The sequence below is a fragment of the Equus przewalskii genome, chromosome 9 (assembly GCF_037783145.1).
Source record: "Equus przewalskii isolate Varuska chromosome 9, EquPr2, whole genome shotgun sequence".
NCBI lineage: Eukaryota > Metazoa > Chordata > Mammalia > Perissodactyla > Equidae > Equus > Equus przewalskii.
The window spans coordinates 78,107,513-78,127,898 of record NC_091839.1 but is presented as its reverse complement, the minus strand read 5'-3'; the positions used below and the strand labels follow the sequence as shown (position 1 = coordinate 78,127,898).

The 20,386-nt window shown below is 38.3% G+C and overlaps 1 protein-coding gene across 2 annotated transcripts in view; it reads left to right on the top strand.

The window, feature by feature from the left end:
* Nucleotides 1-20,386, top strand: part of MOXD1 (monooxygenase DBH like 1) — an 84,303-nt gene that overhangs the window by 9,687 nt on the left and 54,230 nt on the right. For both annotated transcript variants that reach the window (XM_070557175.1, XM_070557176.1), the window contains exons 2-4: nucleotides 9,910-10,056; nucleotides 11,736-11,903; nucleotides 12,043-12,126. In XM_070557175.1, coding sequence (XP_070413276.1) covers nucleotides 9,910-10,056; nucleotides 11,736-11,903; nucleotides 12,043-12,126 — 399 coding nt within the window. The remainder of the gene's footprint in view (nucleotides 1-9,909; nucleotides 10,057-11,735; nucleotides 11,904-12,042; nucleotides 12,127-20,386) is intronic.

Genomic DNA, 20,386 nt, shown 5'->3' with positions numbered 1-20,386 from the left:
AACTGGAGCGCTCTGAAGGAGGATTGCAAAAATGGTTGAACTCTCTGGAAATCGGGGTAGCTGAGTTCTAGGAAAGAGCTGGCGCTGCTTTGCCTGAAGAAAGAACAATTAGAAACGACACCATCATTATCTTTGAAGTAGTGGACGGTCTTCCTCGAAAAGTATGGGTTAGAGGCTACCTATTAGGCTCCAGAAGGAAGAAAAAGACCCAATTAACATACACTAAAGGGTAGAAGATTATAGCTTAGTGTAAGAAATGCATTTCTAACAATCAGACGTATTAAAATTGAATAAGTTGCCCCTGAGGTTGTAGGTTCATGAGGTTTGTCACTGGAGGTGTTAAATACTGTGTCACCATCTCTTAAAAAATACTTTTGAGAGAAATCCTTTGGTGGGAGCTAGGGTCGGGTATCCCTCAGGTTGTCTTCCAACTTGAGTGTAATGCTGAAAATAACTTCACTCCATGTTCATGCTTTTAGGTTATTCAAGAAATTAATAGAAGGGAAGACATTAACAATTATGAAACTGTCTATATTGTTTTTTAACGTGCCTCAAGAAGCGCTCTTGTCTCTGTGGATAGGTATGCAATGAACCATTACAATGGTTATAGGAGTATTTCATTTCTTTCCCTACTATGTGTTTCATATATTTGAATTATGTATAATGAATATATTATTAGTTTTGAAATCTGAAAATAATAAAGAAAACGAATGTTTTATGACTGGTATATACCCAAGAGGAGAATTTGGAGAGCTTCAAGAGCAAAGCTGAGTGTAAAGTTGGTGAGTTTCTGAAACTTGGTTTGTGCACTGTTTTGATCTAAGATCAGCCTACATATTCTCTGCCTCCTGCCCTTCCCACCTGATGCGTAGGTAGGCATCTGAGACTTAACCTCATTAACCCCCAACCTGCTTCTTTCCCAGATTCCCAGTCTCAGTAAAGGGCAGCTCCTGGTAGCTCCAGTCAAGAATTAGTAGTCATCCTCGTTTCCTCTCCTTCTTTCACCCCACATGTAAAACCCACCTTCAGGTTCAACGGACTCTTCCTCCAGACTTCATCTAAAACCTGCCCACGCCCCTTCACTTTCACCACTGCTGCTCAAGCTCGACCGCTGGGACCACTGCATGATGCCTGTCTTCTGACTTCACTCTTCTTCCTTCTTCTCTTCATTTTCTACATGGTAGCCACAATGACACACACACACACACACTCATTTTTTCATGTCAATTAGACTATGCCACTTGTTGCTTGAAGGTCAAATGACTTTTATATAAACTTGGTATTAAATTTGAACTCCCTACACTGACCTATAAGGCGTCACAACATCTGGGCTATCTGATCCCTGTTGACCTCATCTACCTGCCCTGGGCACTATAGTTGAGCCACACTGGCTTTTATTTGCTTCATCAAACTGGGTGAATCCGTCCCCCTTCAGGTTCTTTCCAACAGCTGCTCTCTTTCTGGAATCTACTTCCTCCACACTTTTCGCGACTGGCTTCTAATTGTAGTTTCTTTCTCAGAGTCGGTGTCGTTGCCTCAGTGGTGACTTTCTGATCATTCAACCTGAAGCCTTCCCAGTCCCTCTCTATAATCTCTGTTTTATTTTCCTATGAGTACTTATTATCTAAACATTTTTGGTTATATTATTATTTACATTTTTAAAAAAATTGTCTGCTCTCCCAACTAAACCATAAGTTTCCTTATAGTAGGGACTTTGTCTACTCTCCTGTACAATCACGTTACCTGGGCCCTACACAGGGCCTGAGGAATAGTGGTCACCCAATAAAATATGTAGGGAGGAAAGGAGAGTAGGAAGAAAGGGCGGAAGGAAGGAACCAGCTTTCATCTCAAAATTTTCTCCTTCCATAAACTGCTCATGGACGGTCAACAGAAGTCATCTAAAAAATTTTTAAAAATTAAGACAATGGGATAAGATGAAGGTAAAATAACATCTTGTTTGGGTGGTAAGATCTGAAAGTATTTTTCCACTGAAGTTTATTGTTAGAGATAGACTCTATCTCTAGCTAGACAGACATTCTAGATAGAACTTCTAGATAGATCTCTAGATCTAGATAGATCTCTAGATAGAAAATTAATGTTTTATTTTACTTTTTTACTCTATATCTGATGATTCTATAATTATAACAAAGTATTCAATTCCTCTACATGAAAACTGAAATGGGATGATTGGCAGTGGGACAAAATTCGAGATGTGTATTTTCAGAAGGTGGCATTTAAAGAATAAACAGATTGCTCAGGTGGGCCCCTCATCAGAATGCAAGCTAACTGAGTTCATATTTTCGCATTCTGGTAGCTATTTAACTGATTTCTTATTAGACCAAGAGAGTTTCAGTTTTATCTGAAGTGGTCTCTGGAAGGTGAGCCCCATCTGTTTTGACATTCTGCTCAAATTTCTAAAATTAGTGAAGAAATGTCATAAAATAAGCTTATACTGCGATCTGAAGATTATGTTTAGTTTGTTTATACAGTTTTATGAGCATTTAGGATCAAAGATACTCTTTAACAGAAATATTTATTATTGTGCTCAATATTATTAAAGCCACCATAACACTTGTTATAGAAATTGATATCACAAACAGAAATGTTTGAAGTAATGAGGCTTTTGAGATTTAGAAAAAGAAGAAAAACTACAAGCACCTGTTGAGGAAAATGATGACAGATGGTAGCATTTTTCTCAAGGTTCGCTCTGCAGCTGTGCTTATGTTCGGTTCTGCACGCTGAATCGGGATTTCTTCCTATCTTTTATTGCACCCGTAAGAGTTTTCACTTCATTCCCTTTAACACAGCACCAGTCAAAGCTCTTTTCTGTTGAGAAATTTTATTCGAGAGAAGAAAAAGAGTGACAATGAGTAAGAACCAATTTAATATCTGTGTAATCATGTTTTTAAACCAGAGGTCATAGCACTCTGGTAGATTATCAAAGCGACCCTTTTAGGTTTGTTATCTTAGCTTGAAAGTGTCAGTCAGTACCCGCACTATGACATTAGATGACAAATGCCAACTTCTGCTGATGCCAACTCATTTGACTGTTGCCACACAGCGTTGGGAAACCTCAAAGATACATTGCACAGCTTTTTCCAAAGCCTAAAGTGTTCAAAAGAAAACATATCCTGTGAGCATGTTTCAGGAGTAATATATTTATGACACAACTGCAGATTAACTTTATTGCTGAAGTCTACTTATCACCTCAGATTTCCAAGGATACCAGGAAGTATTTTAACTTTAAAAAGTATAAACAAGCGAAGTGCATGATGAATATAATAATCCACAATAAAACAAAAAATAATTCCTCAATGACATCTCCTGTTGAGGCTGATCTTATGCAGATAGCTGAGTTCGAATATGACTCAAGTCCACTTAAAGCCACTTATCTTGGGTGACGTTACTTCACATTTCACTTTACAGAATATTCAAACTGAGTAAGTATGAAAAAGAATGACTTCTGTGTATCAGCTTTTATATTTACATAATTAAAACATCTGCATGTTTTTATTCTTAAACTTTTACAAAATCTCCCAGAATCATGATTATCCCTCAACCCTCTTGCCCTCATAAAGTGCATTTTTCATGATACCTAATTGGAGCCTACTTTTTTGGTCAGTATTTTATGTTGTATTTGTAATGTATACAATGTATTAATACACACATCATACAATTAGATTTTTTAACGGCTCTGACATCAGCCCATGACAATTGAACATGCACTCTGATTGATGTTCCTATTTTACTATTAAAAGTCCTGGAATATCAAGCATCCTAGGAAGATGGCAGAAGAATGGCCTTCATCGTGGGATGGACAGTAGAGCTGCATCTGGCTCCATTCGCTAAATGAGACAGGAAGTGGGGATGAGGGGCACCCTTTGGTTCCAATTATAAAGGTGAAAATCACATAGTAAAAATGATCTGGGAAATTTCCTTAAATGTCTCATAAGTACTATACAGATTGGTTTTGTGAATATAAATTCCTAGGTGATGTTACTGATATTCAAACTCTGAATTGGTGCATGTTTTACTGTCTATTTCACTCTCCAGGTTTTTTTCCTGGAGGATGCTAGTAACAAAATAACGAGTCCATGTGATTGGCCACTTTAGGAACGTGTATCCCTTTGTCAAACTGGCAGGAAACCCTTAAACTCTCCGAATCTACTTTTTCTGGTTAGCCAGTCTACGTGAGAGGGATTTTCAAGATTGATTGTTCTTTGAGTGGCTTTCTTTCCCTCCCTCCTCCTTTCCCTTCTTCCATCCCTCTCTTCCTTCTCTTCTTCCTCCTAGCAAGAATAGTTGAATGATAGGAAATTGGGGACCCAGATGTTTTTTTCGTCTTTTTCTCTGATCTCGCCTCACTTAGTTATGCTTTTAATGTTTGCCAATATGCCATTTTTGACTGTATAATATTGACACCATTAAGACCGTGTTTGAATATAGTCCATGTGTTTTCTTAGTCCAGGCTGAAGGAAGACAGAAGGTGCTGCTGGGGATCATTTTCTGCCACCAAGTTAAACTATTCCTATATCACAAAGATGTGAATATCGCATGCTGGTTCTTGGATTCTTGTCTTTTATTTTCAAAATTATTCCTTTATTTAGATATAGCAAAAAGGATACTAAATCCTTAGCAGGATGCTCCTTTTAAAATTACACATAGTTAATAAGCATCTGCAATATGCAAGTCACTCTGTTAAGGCACTGAGGATATAAATTCACATTAGAAAACATTCTGAAACATGCTTTCTCTTTCAGATCTGTTTTTTCCCCCTTATTTCTTTAAAAAAGGTAGGAAATACCCTCAGTGTAAAAAGATTTCAAAGAGCTGTTGCATGCATAAACTCTTTTTTTCTAAATGCTGATGTCAGTTTCATAAGATTTATGTCCATTTAGGGGCTAAAAGGTCATAGCAACGTTCACAGATTTCAGTGCCAGATGTGTCTGCCTGGCAGCTCATGCAGACCCGAACTCATTCTAGCATCTGGTTAAACACATTCAGCACCGGATCTTAACCATATGTAAATATAATTGAGAGCAAGTGGGAAAATAATCTGTTATCCCCCTCTTTTTGTTCCACTTGCAAGATAAACAACTATATTAAAGGTACAAATTTACAACTGGATTAACAAGATTAGTTTTTGTTTCTAGGCCATTACCTCATGGTTGAGAAGATCATGCTATGTGTAGAGTATGTTGCACGCTACATGGGAATGCAGAAAGAAGAGGAAGCGTTCAAAGAGGGAATGATCACTTCCAGTTGGAATGATCAAAGAGAGCTTCACAGAGGAGACAGAAGCATGAGTGTGGAAGAGAAAGAGGCATTTCAATGGCTGGAATCAGTGGGAGACGCTCACAGTGGGGTGAAGGGAGTCGGGGAGATGGAAAGGAAGAATGTCAACAAAAGCAAAAACTCACAAGAGGCAGAGGTCACGTGATGAGACTGATGATAGACACCCTGGAAAACCAGGGTAGGCTAGATTTTAGAGAAACTTGAATCTAAATTATAGAACTTTGTACGATACACTGTTAAATAAAATGTAGTGACACATTGGGAGTGGTTTTCAAGGAAGACCTTGACAGAAATATGCAGGCGATAGAGTCGGAACTGAGATAGGAGAAGTTGTCATGAAGTAGAAGTGAAAGGTGGGCTGTTGTTTCAAAGGACGGACTGATTGGAGCAGGGTTATCTGTGGAGATGTGAGGAATAGGGGAAGAAGTTAAAGAAGACTGTGGTTTTGAATTTGGATGTCTGGGAGAATGGGAGTGTAGTGAAAGAAAATCAGGAAAACTGATCTTACAGATAAAAGGTGAATACAAGTTTGGATGTATCGCATTTGAAATGATAATAAGACTTCCAGGCGAAGTTATCCAACAGACTTCTGGATATGTGATACTGAACAAAAGTGATGACTGGAAACTATTGGAGTAGATGAGATTCCCAAAAGGATGAAATATGAAGATGGGGAGTATGATGTCAAGGACAGAACTTTGATGCCTACAGTTAGGGAATGGGAAGAACAGAGACAAACTGCCAGAGGTGAACAGTCAGCAGGGGGGCCTTCTGGAAGTGGGGAGTGTTGACATCCTTGCCTTGTTCCCAGGGTTCACTTGTTCTCAAACTTGGGGGAAAGAATTCAGTCTTTCACCATTAAGTATGATGTTAGCTGCAGGTTTTTTATAGATGCCCTTTTTAAGGTTAAGGACATACCCTTCTATCGCTAGTTTACTGAGAGACTTTACCATGAATGAATGAATGTTTCAAATGTTTTTTCTGCATTTATTGAGATCATCAAATGGTTATTCTTTTTCAGATTTTTGACTTGGTAAATTGCATTGATATATTTTCTAGTGTGGAACCAACTCTGTGTGGTCATGATATATCATCTTTTTTTTTTTTCGGTCAGGAAGATTGTCCCTGAGCTAACATCTGTGCCAATCGTCCTCTATTTTGTATGCGGGATCCACCACAGCATGGCTTGATGAATGGTGTGTAGGTCTATGCCTGGGACCCGAACCCACGAACGCTGGGCTGACGAGGTGGTGCATGTGAATGTAACCTCTACACCACGGGGCTGACTCCTATATCATCTTTTTTTAATTTCTGGGTTCTGTTTGCTACTTTTAAGAAAATTTGCATCTCAGCCCGTGAGCAATATTAATCTGTAAGTTTTTTTGGTAATGTTTTTGATTTTGGTATCAGGGTAATACTGCCATCAAAAAATGAGTTGGGACGTACTCCCTGCTCTTTTGTCTTCTGGGAGAGTTTGTAAAGAATTGATATTACCTCTTCTTTAAATGTTTGGTAAAATTCCAAGTGAAGGCACTGTGGCTTAGAATTATCTTCGTAGGAAGGTTTTTACTCGTGAGTAGATTCTAGGGCTATTCGGAGTACCTGTCTTCCTGATTAAGTTTTCTGGTTTGTGTCTTTCAAGGACTTTGCTTGTTTCTCATCTAAATTATCCAAGTTTTTTACATCATCTTCTAATGTCTGTAGGATCTGTTATATTTCTCTTCCACTTCATTTACATCTGTTTGTTTTCTGCTTGTCCTGTGTGCTGTTTTGTATTTCTTTTTTTCTGCTTTCTTTTAGATTATTTTTTATGACTCCGTAAAGTGGGTATTATTTAGGATAGAAAGAAGGTAAGATGTGAACTCTCATGTATCATAACTGAAATTCTCTAATAAAGTGAGCTGTATGATCAGAAGCTGAGGGTGGGGAAATGTTGACTTCTTGTACAGAGAAGGTTTGCAATATTTGTCTTGGGAGGTCTCCTGAGAAAACAGCAAGAGATTAACACCTGGATTTCCAAGCATTAATAAGGGCCCAGCTGAAGTAAACATGTAACTAACAATACTCTTTGGATAGTTAAGGTATAATGTGATCAAATCTGAAGATAATGTCTCAAAATAGGCTCTAAAATGGGAAAATGTGGAAAAATTGTAAAGGAACTAAGTGGACATCAGGATATTTCACATTTCAATTTTAGTTTTAATAAAATCCATTCATGTTTTCCCTCAATAAGGTTGACGATATCAGCTTCTTTTAGACGATCGCATTTTTCTACAAGTTTGATATAATTGGCAGCCGTCTTTTCTAAATATTGAACACTCAGAGGTTTTCACAGGGTGGGTGATCGTATGGGATTTTTAATAAGACCTGAGTAAAGTTTCTCCCATTTTCTCGTAGCTAAGTTATCTGAAAAGCCAGAAGAAGGTGGAAAAGCTGGGAGGAATTGGTATTGATGAATGGAAATAGAACAAATGGAAAATTGGCAAGCCAGCGGGGTATTTTGTGGGACTAATGGTTTTGGAAGCATATTTGTGAGACTAGGATAATTATTCTACTCTTTGAACTGATTGCATTTTGTGTTGTATTCGTTTCGTTTACAAAAACCGTGATTGCTGGAATCCTATAATGAAATGTGAGCTCAGCGTAACAGCACACTTGGTTCCTCTCAACCCCCCTTGCCCATAGGCATTGTTAGTTCATTTACACGTTGAAAATCTAGATGATCGAAAGTGGGAAAATCACAGGATCATAGGAATATTCCATTGGAATTGTTTTCACAATGACAACATGCTCTCAGAATAAGTTTTTTGAAAAATCTCAACTTTAGCAGTAGGAAAAGCTACGTTTTATGTTAAAAAACCCAACAAAAACCCTTGATGTTGATATTTTCTTAGGCAGAAAAATATAAATTAATCCATACTTTTCCAGAAGCGGCCACTATGCTGTAGAACAGTGAAGAAGGATACAGACTCCAGTCAGATTGTCAGGTTTGGATACTGGTTTGCTACTTGCCAGCTGTGTGATCCTGGGCAAGATGATTAACTACTCTGTGCGCTTCAGTGTCTTTGTCTGTGAAATAGGAAAGTAGTTTTATCTAGTAGACTGGATATGAAGATTAAATGAATTAATACATGTATGGGTATTAACATATGTGTAACACAGGCTTGAGCTGGGCCTGGTACATGGTGTGTACTCAGTAAGTTGTGGCTGTCACCAGAGGGAAGGAAGGTTAGGCTGTGTGCATCGCCAGTAGTGTGGGGTTTGAACAAGATCTAAATCTGGTACCCTGGAGGTCAAATTTACACACGCTGGATAGCTACCTTAAAAACAGTACCAGGAATAAAAGTGCCAAATGCCGTCCATTTGAGTATGACGCTTACAGACAATTGAAGGTTTCTTCTTGTATACTGTATTTTCTTTGCCAGGCATAGCAACCATTTTTTCAAATGTAATTTTAATGTTCGTAAGGATAATTACAATTATGTTCAGCATGTATATTCTAAATATCTCTTGTGATTTTTAAAAAATAAAACGTAACTATGTACTGAAAAACAGCATAATTAAGGCAAAATTTGTGTCTTCTGTAAGTGATGAAAATTAACACCATGAGTTTTATAACTCTCAACATAGTACGCTACTGGTAAAAGGCATAGGGAAATAATTCGCTTGAAAACAAAACTATATTGCAAAAGAGGGAAAGAAATTAGCATTGAATGGGCACTAACCATAGTAGGCAGTTTTTTTCCCCCAAATACTATTTCATATTTATCTTTCAAAATCCATAAAATAGGTATATATTATCCCCATTTTGCTAATGTTAGAACGAAAGCTCACAGAATTTGACTTCAACCATTCTTCAAGGCTGTTTATGGGTAGGGCTGGGGATCAGGTCCTGATCATTTGATTTCAAAGCCCATGCCCTTGTCATTGCATCTGTGTGCCTCCCAGAAGCGATCTGTAAACCACTGAACAAGCTTGGTACAAAAATTATAGCTGACCCAGAAAAACAAAACTTCCCCAGTTTTTCAATATCTTGCAATTCAAGTAGTTTCATTACATCCCGTATTTTCCATTGCATTTCATTTTAATAAGCATATGCCATTAAAGCACACACTGAAACAACCTGTACCCTCAAGATGGTCTCCCCTGGTTTAGGGGCAGTGAAAGGAAGCTCCTCCTGGTGTGAGAGCAGAAAACGTGCTGGCCTTGGGGTGGTTCTGGCTTTGTCACAAACCAGTTATTTCACTTTGGGGCAAGCCATTTCAGTGTGGAAGTTTCTCTTCTCGCTTGTCTGATGAGGAAGGTAAAGTCCTCGGTGATCTCGAATGTCTGTTCCTTCCATCTCTTTGGATGCTCTACAACGTTATAAATTCTCGCCACATTTTCCTGAAGGGCCAGAAGTCCAAATATGGACCAACTTCCTAGGGAACTGATTGCTTAGTTGGGATACTCTAGCCCCTTGAAAATTCCCAGGACTTCAAAAATGTCTATAGAGACAGGATTTTGTAATAAGCAAACCCAGAATTGGTTTTTTAAGGTCCTATAAAATACACTTAAATTCTTTTCACTCTGAATTTAGGATATCCTGATTTTCTTTTCCATATTTTTCCACAGGATTATTTTACAAATGCAAACAGAGAGTTGAAAAAAGACACTCAGCAAGATTACCACCTAGAATATGCCATGGAAAATAGTACACACACAGTAATTGAATTTACCAGAGAGCTGCATACGTGTGACGTCAACGACAGAACTCTGACGGTAAGGAGCCTGTGAGCGAGGCGTGCGTGAACAACTTGCACGTTTACGGTTATGAAACACTTTACAGAATAAAAGGAACAAATATTTAAAAATAACCTTTGACAACAAAGGCACAGGGTCTGTTTTGGAATAGTTTTGGATTCTCTTTAGAGGTCACGAAAACAATCTAAGGCTATAAATTTCAGTTAAGGCAGTTTTTGTGTGAACCTAAAATTCTGAAGAGCTGTTTCAAGTGTGTGTGACTTTACCTATAAAAGACTTCTAGCTTCTTCTCTATAAAGTCTGAAAATAGACCATAGATAAATGTTGAAAGAAAAGTATTACACAAGAGGGAATTACGTTCCTGAATATTAGGATATAATTCATCTGATTTGTAACTAATTCATTTTTGTAAATTTCTAAAATCAAGATCAGTAATAGACATTAAAATTGCCTATCGACATGTTACACAGGATTTCTTATTGTCAGACTTTGTGCAAAAATTAATATCTTTATGTATATGCAAAGTAAATATTTAGAGAGTATGTAATTCATGTGGTGCTTTGGAAGTTTGCATGAATTTCTTGGATCAATTTCATTTTGTGTAGAACAATAAAATTATCTTTTTTACTTGGTAAATGAAAGCTTTAAAAATGGGAGCGTAAAAATCTGACGTAGTTTTGATTAACATTCAGCATAAAGAGTAAAACAGAAAGAAAAAAAAACATGAAAAGGCGTGAATCACTTTTTATGTCATATACAGGACAATTATACTTTAATTGGAATAACAATTATAGTCATTTGACTTATTAAGAAAGAATATAGCTTTTAAAATAAATAGCTTTGGCTTTATTATTTATTTTCAAAGTTCTCCTTACAAAGATCTGGCAAAGACACCTTTATCTGTCGGAGGACTGAACAATTTCTTTATACCCCAGCAACCGCCCCCCCCCCCCCCAACTCCTTCCATCCCCACGCTTTGGGCAATCTCTCTTGGTTGCTCAATGGAAACCAATTTCACCTGACAGTACTTTCCCACGTTAGGATACTCTAGTTCCTTGGAAATTCCCAGGATTCATAAAATGACTATAAATAGAGTCTAGGATAATGAACAAACCCAGAATCAGAACTTTCTCCTGTATTTGCAATTTCTGTAAATTCGTACGTGTGGCTGGGCTAGTGCCTGTGGAAAATGTACTGTGAAAGGAAAAGTCCTGACCTGGAAACTAATTTGAAAATTAGAATTTATTTATTTATTTCCTACAAATAGAATTATTTATTTTCCCTAAAATATTCTGTGGCATTAAAACAGGTTTTAATTTTCCAAAATCTCTGCTGCTTAATAAGAGTATTTGCTGGGTAGCTCCTGGTTTGGAGTTTTAGCATGACCATGATGTTACAGTTGCCGTGGGCATGAAAGCATCACCACTGAGTCGATTGTCCTCCCTCTATTTTGGAACACATAATTCTTGCATGCTGAGAGAGAAGATTTCTTCCAAAAGGAAACCTGTCTAGCTGGATACCTAATGACTTAATCAGATTCACACCATTAATGTTAGAGGCCATATTGAGAACTCTAAACGTCATTATTCTCCTTTCTTCACTTCTATATCCTGCTTTGAATAGAATTCTTTAAACTCAGCTCAGTGGTAGGGGAAGTGCTCTCCTGAGATGTAACGGCGCCCATGTCTGGTCTCCAGGAGAGCACCGTGCGGGTGATCTGGGCCTACCACCACGAAGACGTGGGAGAAGGCGGTCCCAAGTACCACGGCTCCAACCGTGGCACCAGGAGTCTGCGCTTATTGAATCCTGAGAAAACCAACGTGTTGTCTGCAGCCACTCCATACTTTGATCTGGTAAACCAGGACGTAAGTGTCTTCAGGTTTTATGATTGTGGGGGTGGGCTCATGGGAAGAAGTGCATGAGAGTTTTTACTTTCATTATTGTGTGTAATAGCACGTCAACAGAATATGACTCTGTGTCCTCCTTCCCTTTTCCTTAAGACAGGTCCCCATCCCAACCAAAGGTACAACATATTGGTGCCAAATGTTTAAGATTCCTGTGTTCCAGGAAAAGCATCATGTCATAAAGGTATGTGTCTCACCCTCAGGTTAAACTTACTTTCAGCTGAGGAGAAATTGTTGCTTTTAAAATAAAAACGATAAAAAAAGTTTCAAAATGATTTTCAATTACATGAAATTTATTTAAAGAACAAAGAACTGGCTTGTGTGAGCCACAGACTGTCTTAAGAGTCATGGAATTTAGAGAGAAACCTTGGGTTGTAGCTGGTATTTTGCATTGTAGCTAGCATTTTGGGTTTTGTCTCCTCATTTTACATGTTACAGGTAAAAGGTTAGGGATGCATTTGAACACCTCTAGTTATTTCTTAGGCAACGCTTGTACAATTGGAATGGCTGGAATTTCAATTTAAAATAATATATTTGCATACTGATAAATTATATCCAGAAAGGTTACATTCCCCACCAGTATTGTTTGAGAGTATCTGCTTCATTGAAAATACTGGATATTGTCATAAAAATAACTGTTACAGTATTTTTTTTTTAAGCCTTGGCACCTGAGCTAACATCTGTTGCCAATCTTTTTTGTTTCCTTCTTTTTCTCCCCAAAGCCCCCCAGTACATGTTGTATATTCTAGTTGTAGCTCCTTCTGGTTCTGCTACGTGGGATGCCACCACAGTGTGGCTTGATGAGCAGTGCTAGGTCCACTCCCAGAATCCCAACCGGCAAAACCCTGGGCAGCCAAAGCGGAGTGCGTGAACTTCACCACTAGGCCACAGGGCTGGCCCCATGGTATTTTTTTGAAAACAGGACAACAAGAAATTAATGAATTCCTACACAATTAAAAAATACAGAATTGGATAATAAATAAGCCCAATTTGCCTGTGACATATAATTTCCCCAGCTCCCTTGGGGATGGGTCTCTTAAACCGTTTGCATCTAGTTAGTGAATGAACAAGTATTTAAAAAACTTCCAGGTCCCTGGCGCTGGGTTGGGAAATGTTTGGCAGTTCCATAGAGGCTGAAGGTGTGATCTGTGCTCTCAAAGAACCTGCTGTGGGCTTGTTGGTGTCATGACGAAGACACAAGAAAGAAGAAGGTAGAATTAAATAGTGCATATGAAATACTGTGAACTTTCAGAAGGCCAGAGTTTGCCAACTTTTTGTCAGCCCTCAGACTGTGTAATAAAGCACCGCAAATATCAGAAAGGAAGAAACTTCTAGATTCTGGAATCTAGAGGGAAATATGTAGGTTCAGATCGCAGGTCGACTCTTTAATTCACTTTGTGCTCAGGTAGGTTGCTCTGGGTAACGCTGTAAAAGGCGGTCAGTAATAACACTTTTCCTACCGACCTCCAGGCATTTTGGCAGAGATGGAAACACTGAACACATTCTATAAAATGCCTTAAATTTGTTAATTTCTAGTATATTTGTCCAGTGGCACAGATCTGCCTTTTGTTTACAGAATGACTCATAGCTACTTAGAGAGGCTAGAGGAGCAGGTTGAGGGGATGTTTATTGAATTCATAAGTAGTCCTAAATATTTGCGGAATATTTTTGCAATCAGAAGACTTACCAACAGGGGCTGGCCTGGTGGTGCAGTGGTTAAGTTTGCACATTCTGCTTCGGCAGCCCGGGGTTCACCGGTTTGGATCCCGGGTGCAGACATGGCACTGTTGGCAAACGCGGTGCTGTGGTAGGCACCCCATGTATAAGGTAGAGGAAGATGGTCATGGATGTTAGCTCAGGGCCAGTCTTCCTTAGCAAAAAGAGGAGGCTTGGCAGTAGTTAGCTCAGGGCTAATCTTCCTCAAAAACAAAAAAAAAAAGACTTACCAACAATGTGGCCACGGGTGAGTTACTTACCTCTGTGTGATGTTATTTTCTATTTCTTGTGTGAAAGGGGAATGTGAATTCTGGTCTTACCTAATACAGTGCCTAAGTCCTTCCCTTACACTAATGAAAAAGAATACTGCAACTTTCTTAGCAAAAAGAATATTGTGTTTATATATACTGTGTGACACATATTACTGTGTGTCATTTGCAGTAAATTTAATTGAAACCTGCCTTAAGGGACAAATGTAAAACTATAGGTTCAGAAAGGAAAGCAAATGTTTCACAAAATAGGTCCTGGATTCATTGTTCAGCAGACGTTGATTGCTAAGATGTGAAATCCTTAACCACTTAACATTAATACATTTTTATTCTTGTCGTTGTTAGTGCTAATAATTCAGTTGAATGAAATAAAAATAATAATTGAAGGAGGGCAATATATGTTCTGACCCTCTATGTAGGACATTTGCTTGGTACCTTGGCTAAGAATTCTTAGCTGGCTTTCCCCTCACGAGCCCATCACAGAAATACTCAGGTATGTGGGCATCTGTTATCCAAGGGCGGGCTTAGGATTAAGTCCCTTTGGGTTCACGTTGCCGTTTTCACTAGGTATCAAGAGGGATCTCAGTGACTTAGGGAAAGGCTTTGGGGCAGTTTGTGCAATGACTGGAGGTCTATAAAATGAGGAAAGTTCTTTATCCTGAGCGAGCGGGGGCGGGGGCTGGGGATTTGAGGGAGGGGCTGCAGGTCAGAGATGAGCGGTGCTCATACAAGCGTGTGTTATTGCAGGGTCAGAGGGCCGGTGGCTAGAATGTAAAATTCTATAATTACTTAAAAATACCACTTATAGGATAGATTCCTGAGCTTGCTCTTAAACCCAAAAGCATTTTAAAGTTCATTGAGTGTTAAGAAACATTTAACTCAAAAATGAACTCAACTAGGATAATTCAAAACAAAAACCAAAGGAAAGCTCTCCAGGGAAAATAAATTCAAAATATATAAGTTGAATACATTTTGAGGCTGTCTTTCCGAAACAGTTTTAATTTGGGGCCGCCCCGTGGCACAGCAGTTAAGTGCACACATTCCGCTTCGGCGACTCGGGGCTCGCTGGTTGGGATCCCAGGTGCGGGCATGGCACCGCTCATCAAGCCATGCTGTGGCAGGCGTCCCACATATAAAGTAGAGGAAGATGGGCATGGATGTTAGCTCAGGGCCAGTCTTCCTCAGCAAAAAGAGGAGGATTGGCAGCAGATGTTAGCTCAGGGCTAATCTTCCTCAAAAAAAAAAAAAAAAAACAGTTTTAATTTGCAGTTTACGCCAGTTTACAATAAAGTTTTTAATAAATTTCTGAAGTAGAATTCATAGATCTAGAACTTACCTTAAGAAATTATCTAATTTCCATTCTCTTTTCCTTAGCAGAGTTGATTTCTAATAATTTAAGAAAAGCGTATCTTCTTTTCATAGCATCAAAGACTGTGTTTTGAATAACCATCAGCGAACTGCTTCTCCTTATTTTGTGTCCCACAAATCGCTGACTCACAAAGCCTCAGTCCTTCTCTGATACAAACCAAAAGCACTTTCTTGGAAAAAAAGAATATTGCTTTTATATTATATTGTGTGGGGTGTTATTTGCAGTGAGTTTGAAGAACGTATTGATTACAGGAGTATTGCGAGAAATCAATTCATTGTGTGGACTCTATTTCAAGCAAGGAAGTGTGTAGTTTAAACGTTGATGGTACTGCCCAACATACATGTAGTAGTTGTAATAAGCATGATTATATAGCTATTACTAAGCAGACCAACAAAATATATCAGTGTATTGATCATGAATATATTTAATGGGAATGGCTAAAATTCAAAATATTAATTACATTTTTAATTTAAATTTTAATCACATGAAAAATTATTTGGTACTAAAAGCTTGAAATAATAAGGTAAATAATTTCTAAAATTATAAAATGACAAAGATAAATAATTTCATCTGCAGGAAAGATGAAATTATGATATAAGTTATTGGTGGTTCCAATTCACTTGTGATTCCAGTTTCTTGATTTGTATTTTGATTCTTGTAAAAAAAATGTTTTAAATTATCTTGAAAATGTTTGTATAGTCAGATGATGGATGTGGAGGTTGCAAAAAAGAAAATTCTTGGTAATTTATATTAAACCCACACTTCTCTATGAGATCGTCTCTGTGTCTCTGTGAGACCCACTGTCTAGCCCCTCTCTCCATGTCTAAGTGTGACCCTATTTAAGCTTTGCCAAATATGTGACTTTACTCAAAATTAAAAATTTTTTTAGGGAAAGTGATTCCTTCTAATCTCTTTGGTAAATAGTAATATGGTTATCACAACTTAAAGGAATAATTGGATATGCTCTGCTAGAAGCTGGCGTTATCAGTTGGTTTAACACACTGCCTTTTTTAAGGAGCTTTTGTTGTTAGGGAAGTCTCCTCATAGATAAACAAAACTCCTGACTCATCTGTTTAAATGTGATGTGTCTTAGTCAATTTAATAAGTAGTTGTTGATGGCCTATTATGTTAAAGAGGAGAAAAAAGAAAAACACCATGTCGAATCATCATCCTTGGTCGTCTCCCCGAAAAGGACCAGCTTCTCACAGGGAGATGGTGAGCCCCATGGCATGGTAGGTGGGTTCTGGGCTCTGACGGGCCAGGTTTGAATCCTTTCTTTCCATTATTAGTCATTTAACCATGAGAAAGTTCTTAGTCCCTCACAGCTCTATTTTATCGTGTCACTGGGAATGGTACCTTCCTTATGGGGTTGTTTAGACTGAAGATTTAATAGCAATGTTTTTTTTTCAAGTTTTATTAGCACTTAGCACAGTGTCTGACACAGAAAACTCTTAATAAACCCAACTGTTATGATAAGGCCATTTATTTTCAGTGTTGCTCTCTGAATGACTTTTCACTGAAAACTACTATGTAGTGAGGCGGCGCAGGAAGGGGTAGAGCATCACCCTGAAGTTTGACCATTGCTGGGTTTTAAGAGAGGATTACTCTTACTAGTTGTGTGGTCTTGGGAAAATTGTTTACTGTCCTGTGCCTCAGACTCATCTGGAAAATGGGCCTAATAGTTCTCACCTAATAGGATTATTATGACTATTAAGTGAATCAAAGAAGTTTAATATTTGGAAAGTATTTAGAACAGTTTGGCACATGGTGTTGGTTAAATGAAGTAACTAAGTAAAATTATATATGTCACTAGCAATATACAGTTGCTAATCTGTTGATCATCTTGTTAGGTTTCTGCATTGCTGAGGGATCCCACACCAGCCAACCCTTTCTAGACAGTCAGAGTCCCAAATAAAACCCAGATGGCAACTCGTTTTATTTCAGGAGGCCACCTTGAGAACTTTGTGCTGTGGAGGAATGTGAGGTTGAGGTGAAGCAAACACGGTCATCGTTCTCTCTTCGTCAGGAGACACAGGAAGGGATATGCTGTGCTGTAGGTTAGCTACTGAAGAGGACATCTTTCTTGCCGTGAGATGAGATGTTGCTCTTCTTCTTTGCTGGTGGCATTCGTCAATCTGAACGATTTAATTTAGGGACTGTCTCCTAGAACAAGAAAATCAAAGCGTAATTGACATTGAATAACCATGAAATGACCTTGAAGCCAGAGTACTGTAGAGCCATGGAAGTCATTCAAAAATTGATTTTCCTCTGCCGTTCATGTAGCATGAACATTCGGCTTTATATGCTCTGTTGCATGGGCAGTGATGACCAGTTTCCCTGTTATGTTCAATCCTGTTTGTTTTTTTTTTAAATAAAAGATACTGTCAAGTGGCGAACTCTAGCATTAATACATTCTGAAATGTCAAGTGTAATAGAAGGTTTCTATTTCTGAAAATGTGTAAGACTTCAGGGTTAAATTTTGTAAGTCGTGGCAATTCTCAGTGTCAAACTATGTGATGTGACAACTTTTAGAACTCTCTTCTCTCTGTCAGGGTATCTTCTTCCTTTTCTTTTTCCCTGATGGAAATAGCAGTTTGATTTGTCATCAGGATGCATCCGCAGACTCTCGGCTTTAGTGCTCGTCCTCTTCTGTTTCGCCTCACCTCACTGTGTAGCAGACTAGTAGATGTTTGCTACTGACTGCGGGCTGAATGGTTGTCTGTGTTTTCACCCTTTTCCATCCCAACTCTGTAGAAGTTTTCTCGGCTTATCAATGTTCCCTTTTGTCTATTAATAATTTAACCATATTTCCTAAAGGCAAATCTTTGGATCTTTAGATAGATCTATTTAGTATGTTGAAAGAAATTAACTTTCAAAGTATGCCTCATGTGAAAACACTTTCTGTTCCTTTTAAATGCTTTGCAACACTACATTTGGTTATTAAATTTATAATTTCAATGCATTACCACTGGCATCTGTGGATTTTGTCACCGATTGACCAAATGGATGACTCTTGATCTTCTAGAAAAAATTATGCTGTAAAACTATAAGAACCCTCTTCCTTGGGAATGTGTCATATGATGTTTATAAATACCAAAATAATTTTACCCTTATATCCAAGTATATCTGAAATTTTATATAGCTTTTATCTACTAGAGAAGAGATGAAAATACTTGGGCATTTACTGTGACTGAAACTATAACTGAACAGAAAAAAGTTGGTAGGAACACTGCCATTAACAATAATGAGTTGACTCAATTAGCACATTTTAAAGGTTGCTGACTTAGATGCTCAGTGTTGCAAAGTTCTTTCTAGATCCTCTTGGGTTACATCCACTTCTCGGAAACATTGGCGGTTGTCTAGCTACATGGGTGTTCTCCCTAGCCTCTTGAGAGTGCGAGGTCACGGAATCAACTTTGAAAGCATGTCTTTTCATGGAAGTGATTTATTGCTAACTCTGTCCCTAATTAGCTTTCTGACCCTAGAGAGAGTACTTAACCTCGCCCTGGTGCTCAAATTCCTTGTCTGTAAGATAAAGGGATCGGACCAGATGATTTCAATTGGCTCTTTTTATTTCTAAATATCTATGACTTGCTAAGAACTAGAAGTGAAGTCTGCTGGGGTTGGCTGCCCTGTGGTCCGAGTTCCTGAGATGCTGGTTCTCACCATCCCTGGGCCTGCCAGGGGAAAGTGCTTCGGACCCCATTGCCTCCCTGGAAGTTGAAAGGCCCCCTTCTTTAGTTCCTGAGGCATGGCATCTCTTAGCATGTATTCTGAGGCTTAGGTTTTCATCTGTAAATGAGGATAATAATACTTGTCTCAAATGGTCACTCTCATTATCAAATGAGAGGGTACCTGCAGAGTTCTGGCATGTCCAGCATATCTTAGGTAGCTCAGTAAGTACTAGATATGTCCCCAATTTATGTTGCTTTTCAGGTATCTCTAAATCTTGGAAATAATCTAAACAAATAAATAAATCTAAATGTTGGAAGTAATGTCATTTTTAAAGAAGAACAGCAGTTAAGAGTGCCAGGGTGACGTGGCCTGTAGGTTGGTACAGTGCACAGGACGGGCCCTGGAGACAGGTGGGGGTTGTGTTCTGTCTCTGCTTTTCATTAGCTCAGTGACCTTGGGAAAACTACACTCTCAGAGTTTGCATCTTCACTTGAGGGGTGGAAAAGTCATTTCCAGTGACAATGAAATGAATACCAGTGAAAACACCTGTTGTATAACAGGACCGTGATGGCTTGTTTTCTTCTCTTGATGGGGATTATAGAGATGGACAACTGAAACTTCACCAATATTTTCTTATTCTTCGAGTCAGGGCCATGCTGAAACTACAGTAGGCAGTATGTCTCTATTTTATTTTGAAGAAAAGATTCCCTGGGAATTAGATTTCATAGCTTGCTTCCATTATTCTAAACCAAATGAAATTTAAGCTCATTTCCTCCTGTTCTTGTCTAAGCGAGGATGAAAACCAGCTGGTGACTATCCTCTGGGAAATATTCTTTCACATTCTTAGGTAATCCATTAGCCTGCCATTCTGTGGCCTTAAGTAATACTATTTTCAACAGACATACAAAGGTATTCATTTTTCTTTGTTGTTTTTCTGCCACCCAACTCTACCCCCTACCTAGTACATCTTTTTTAACTAGTCAAAAAGGTTGGATGACAAAATTGAAAAGCATTAGCAGGCTGTTTTGATAATTATTGCCGATAAAATGGGTAAATAATTTAACAGCACTTTTATTGAAAGAGTATTAAGATATTTATGTTGTCTTCTAGTTGTGGATGGCACAATAGAATTAAGAAGTATGGTAATATTAAAATATGAATGACTTTTACTTACATACAGGGAAGTATGCTGGTAAAATACCTAGTTTTTGCTACTTTAAACACATTATTTTGTTAGATTTTTGCAGCCTCCCACGAGTAAGCTGAATTACCACCACTTTCCAGATGAACACACTGAGGTGTAGCAGGCATAGGTGACTTGCTTAACGTTGCACAGATTCTGTGAAGCAGAGTCAAGATGGAACGCAGATCTTCTGAGGAAAACCAGTGGACTTTCTCTATCCAATTCTGCTAGG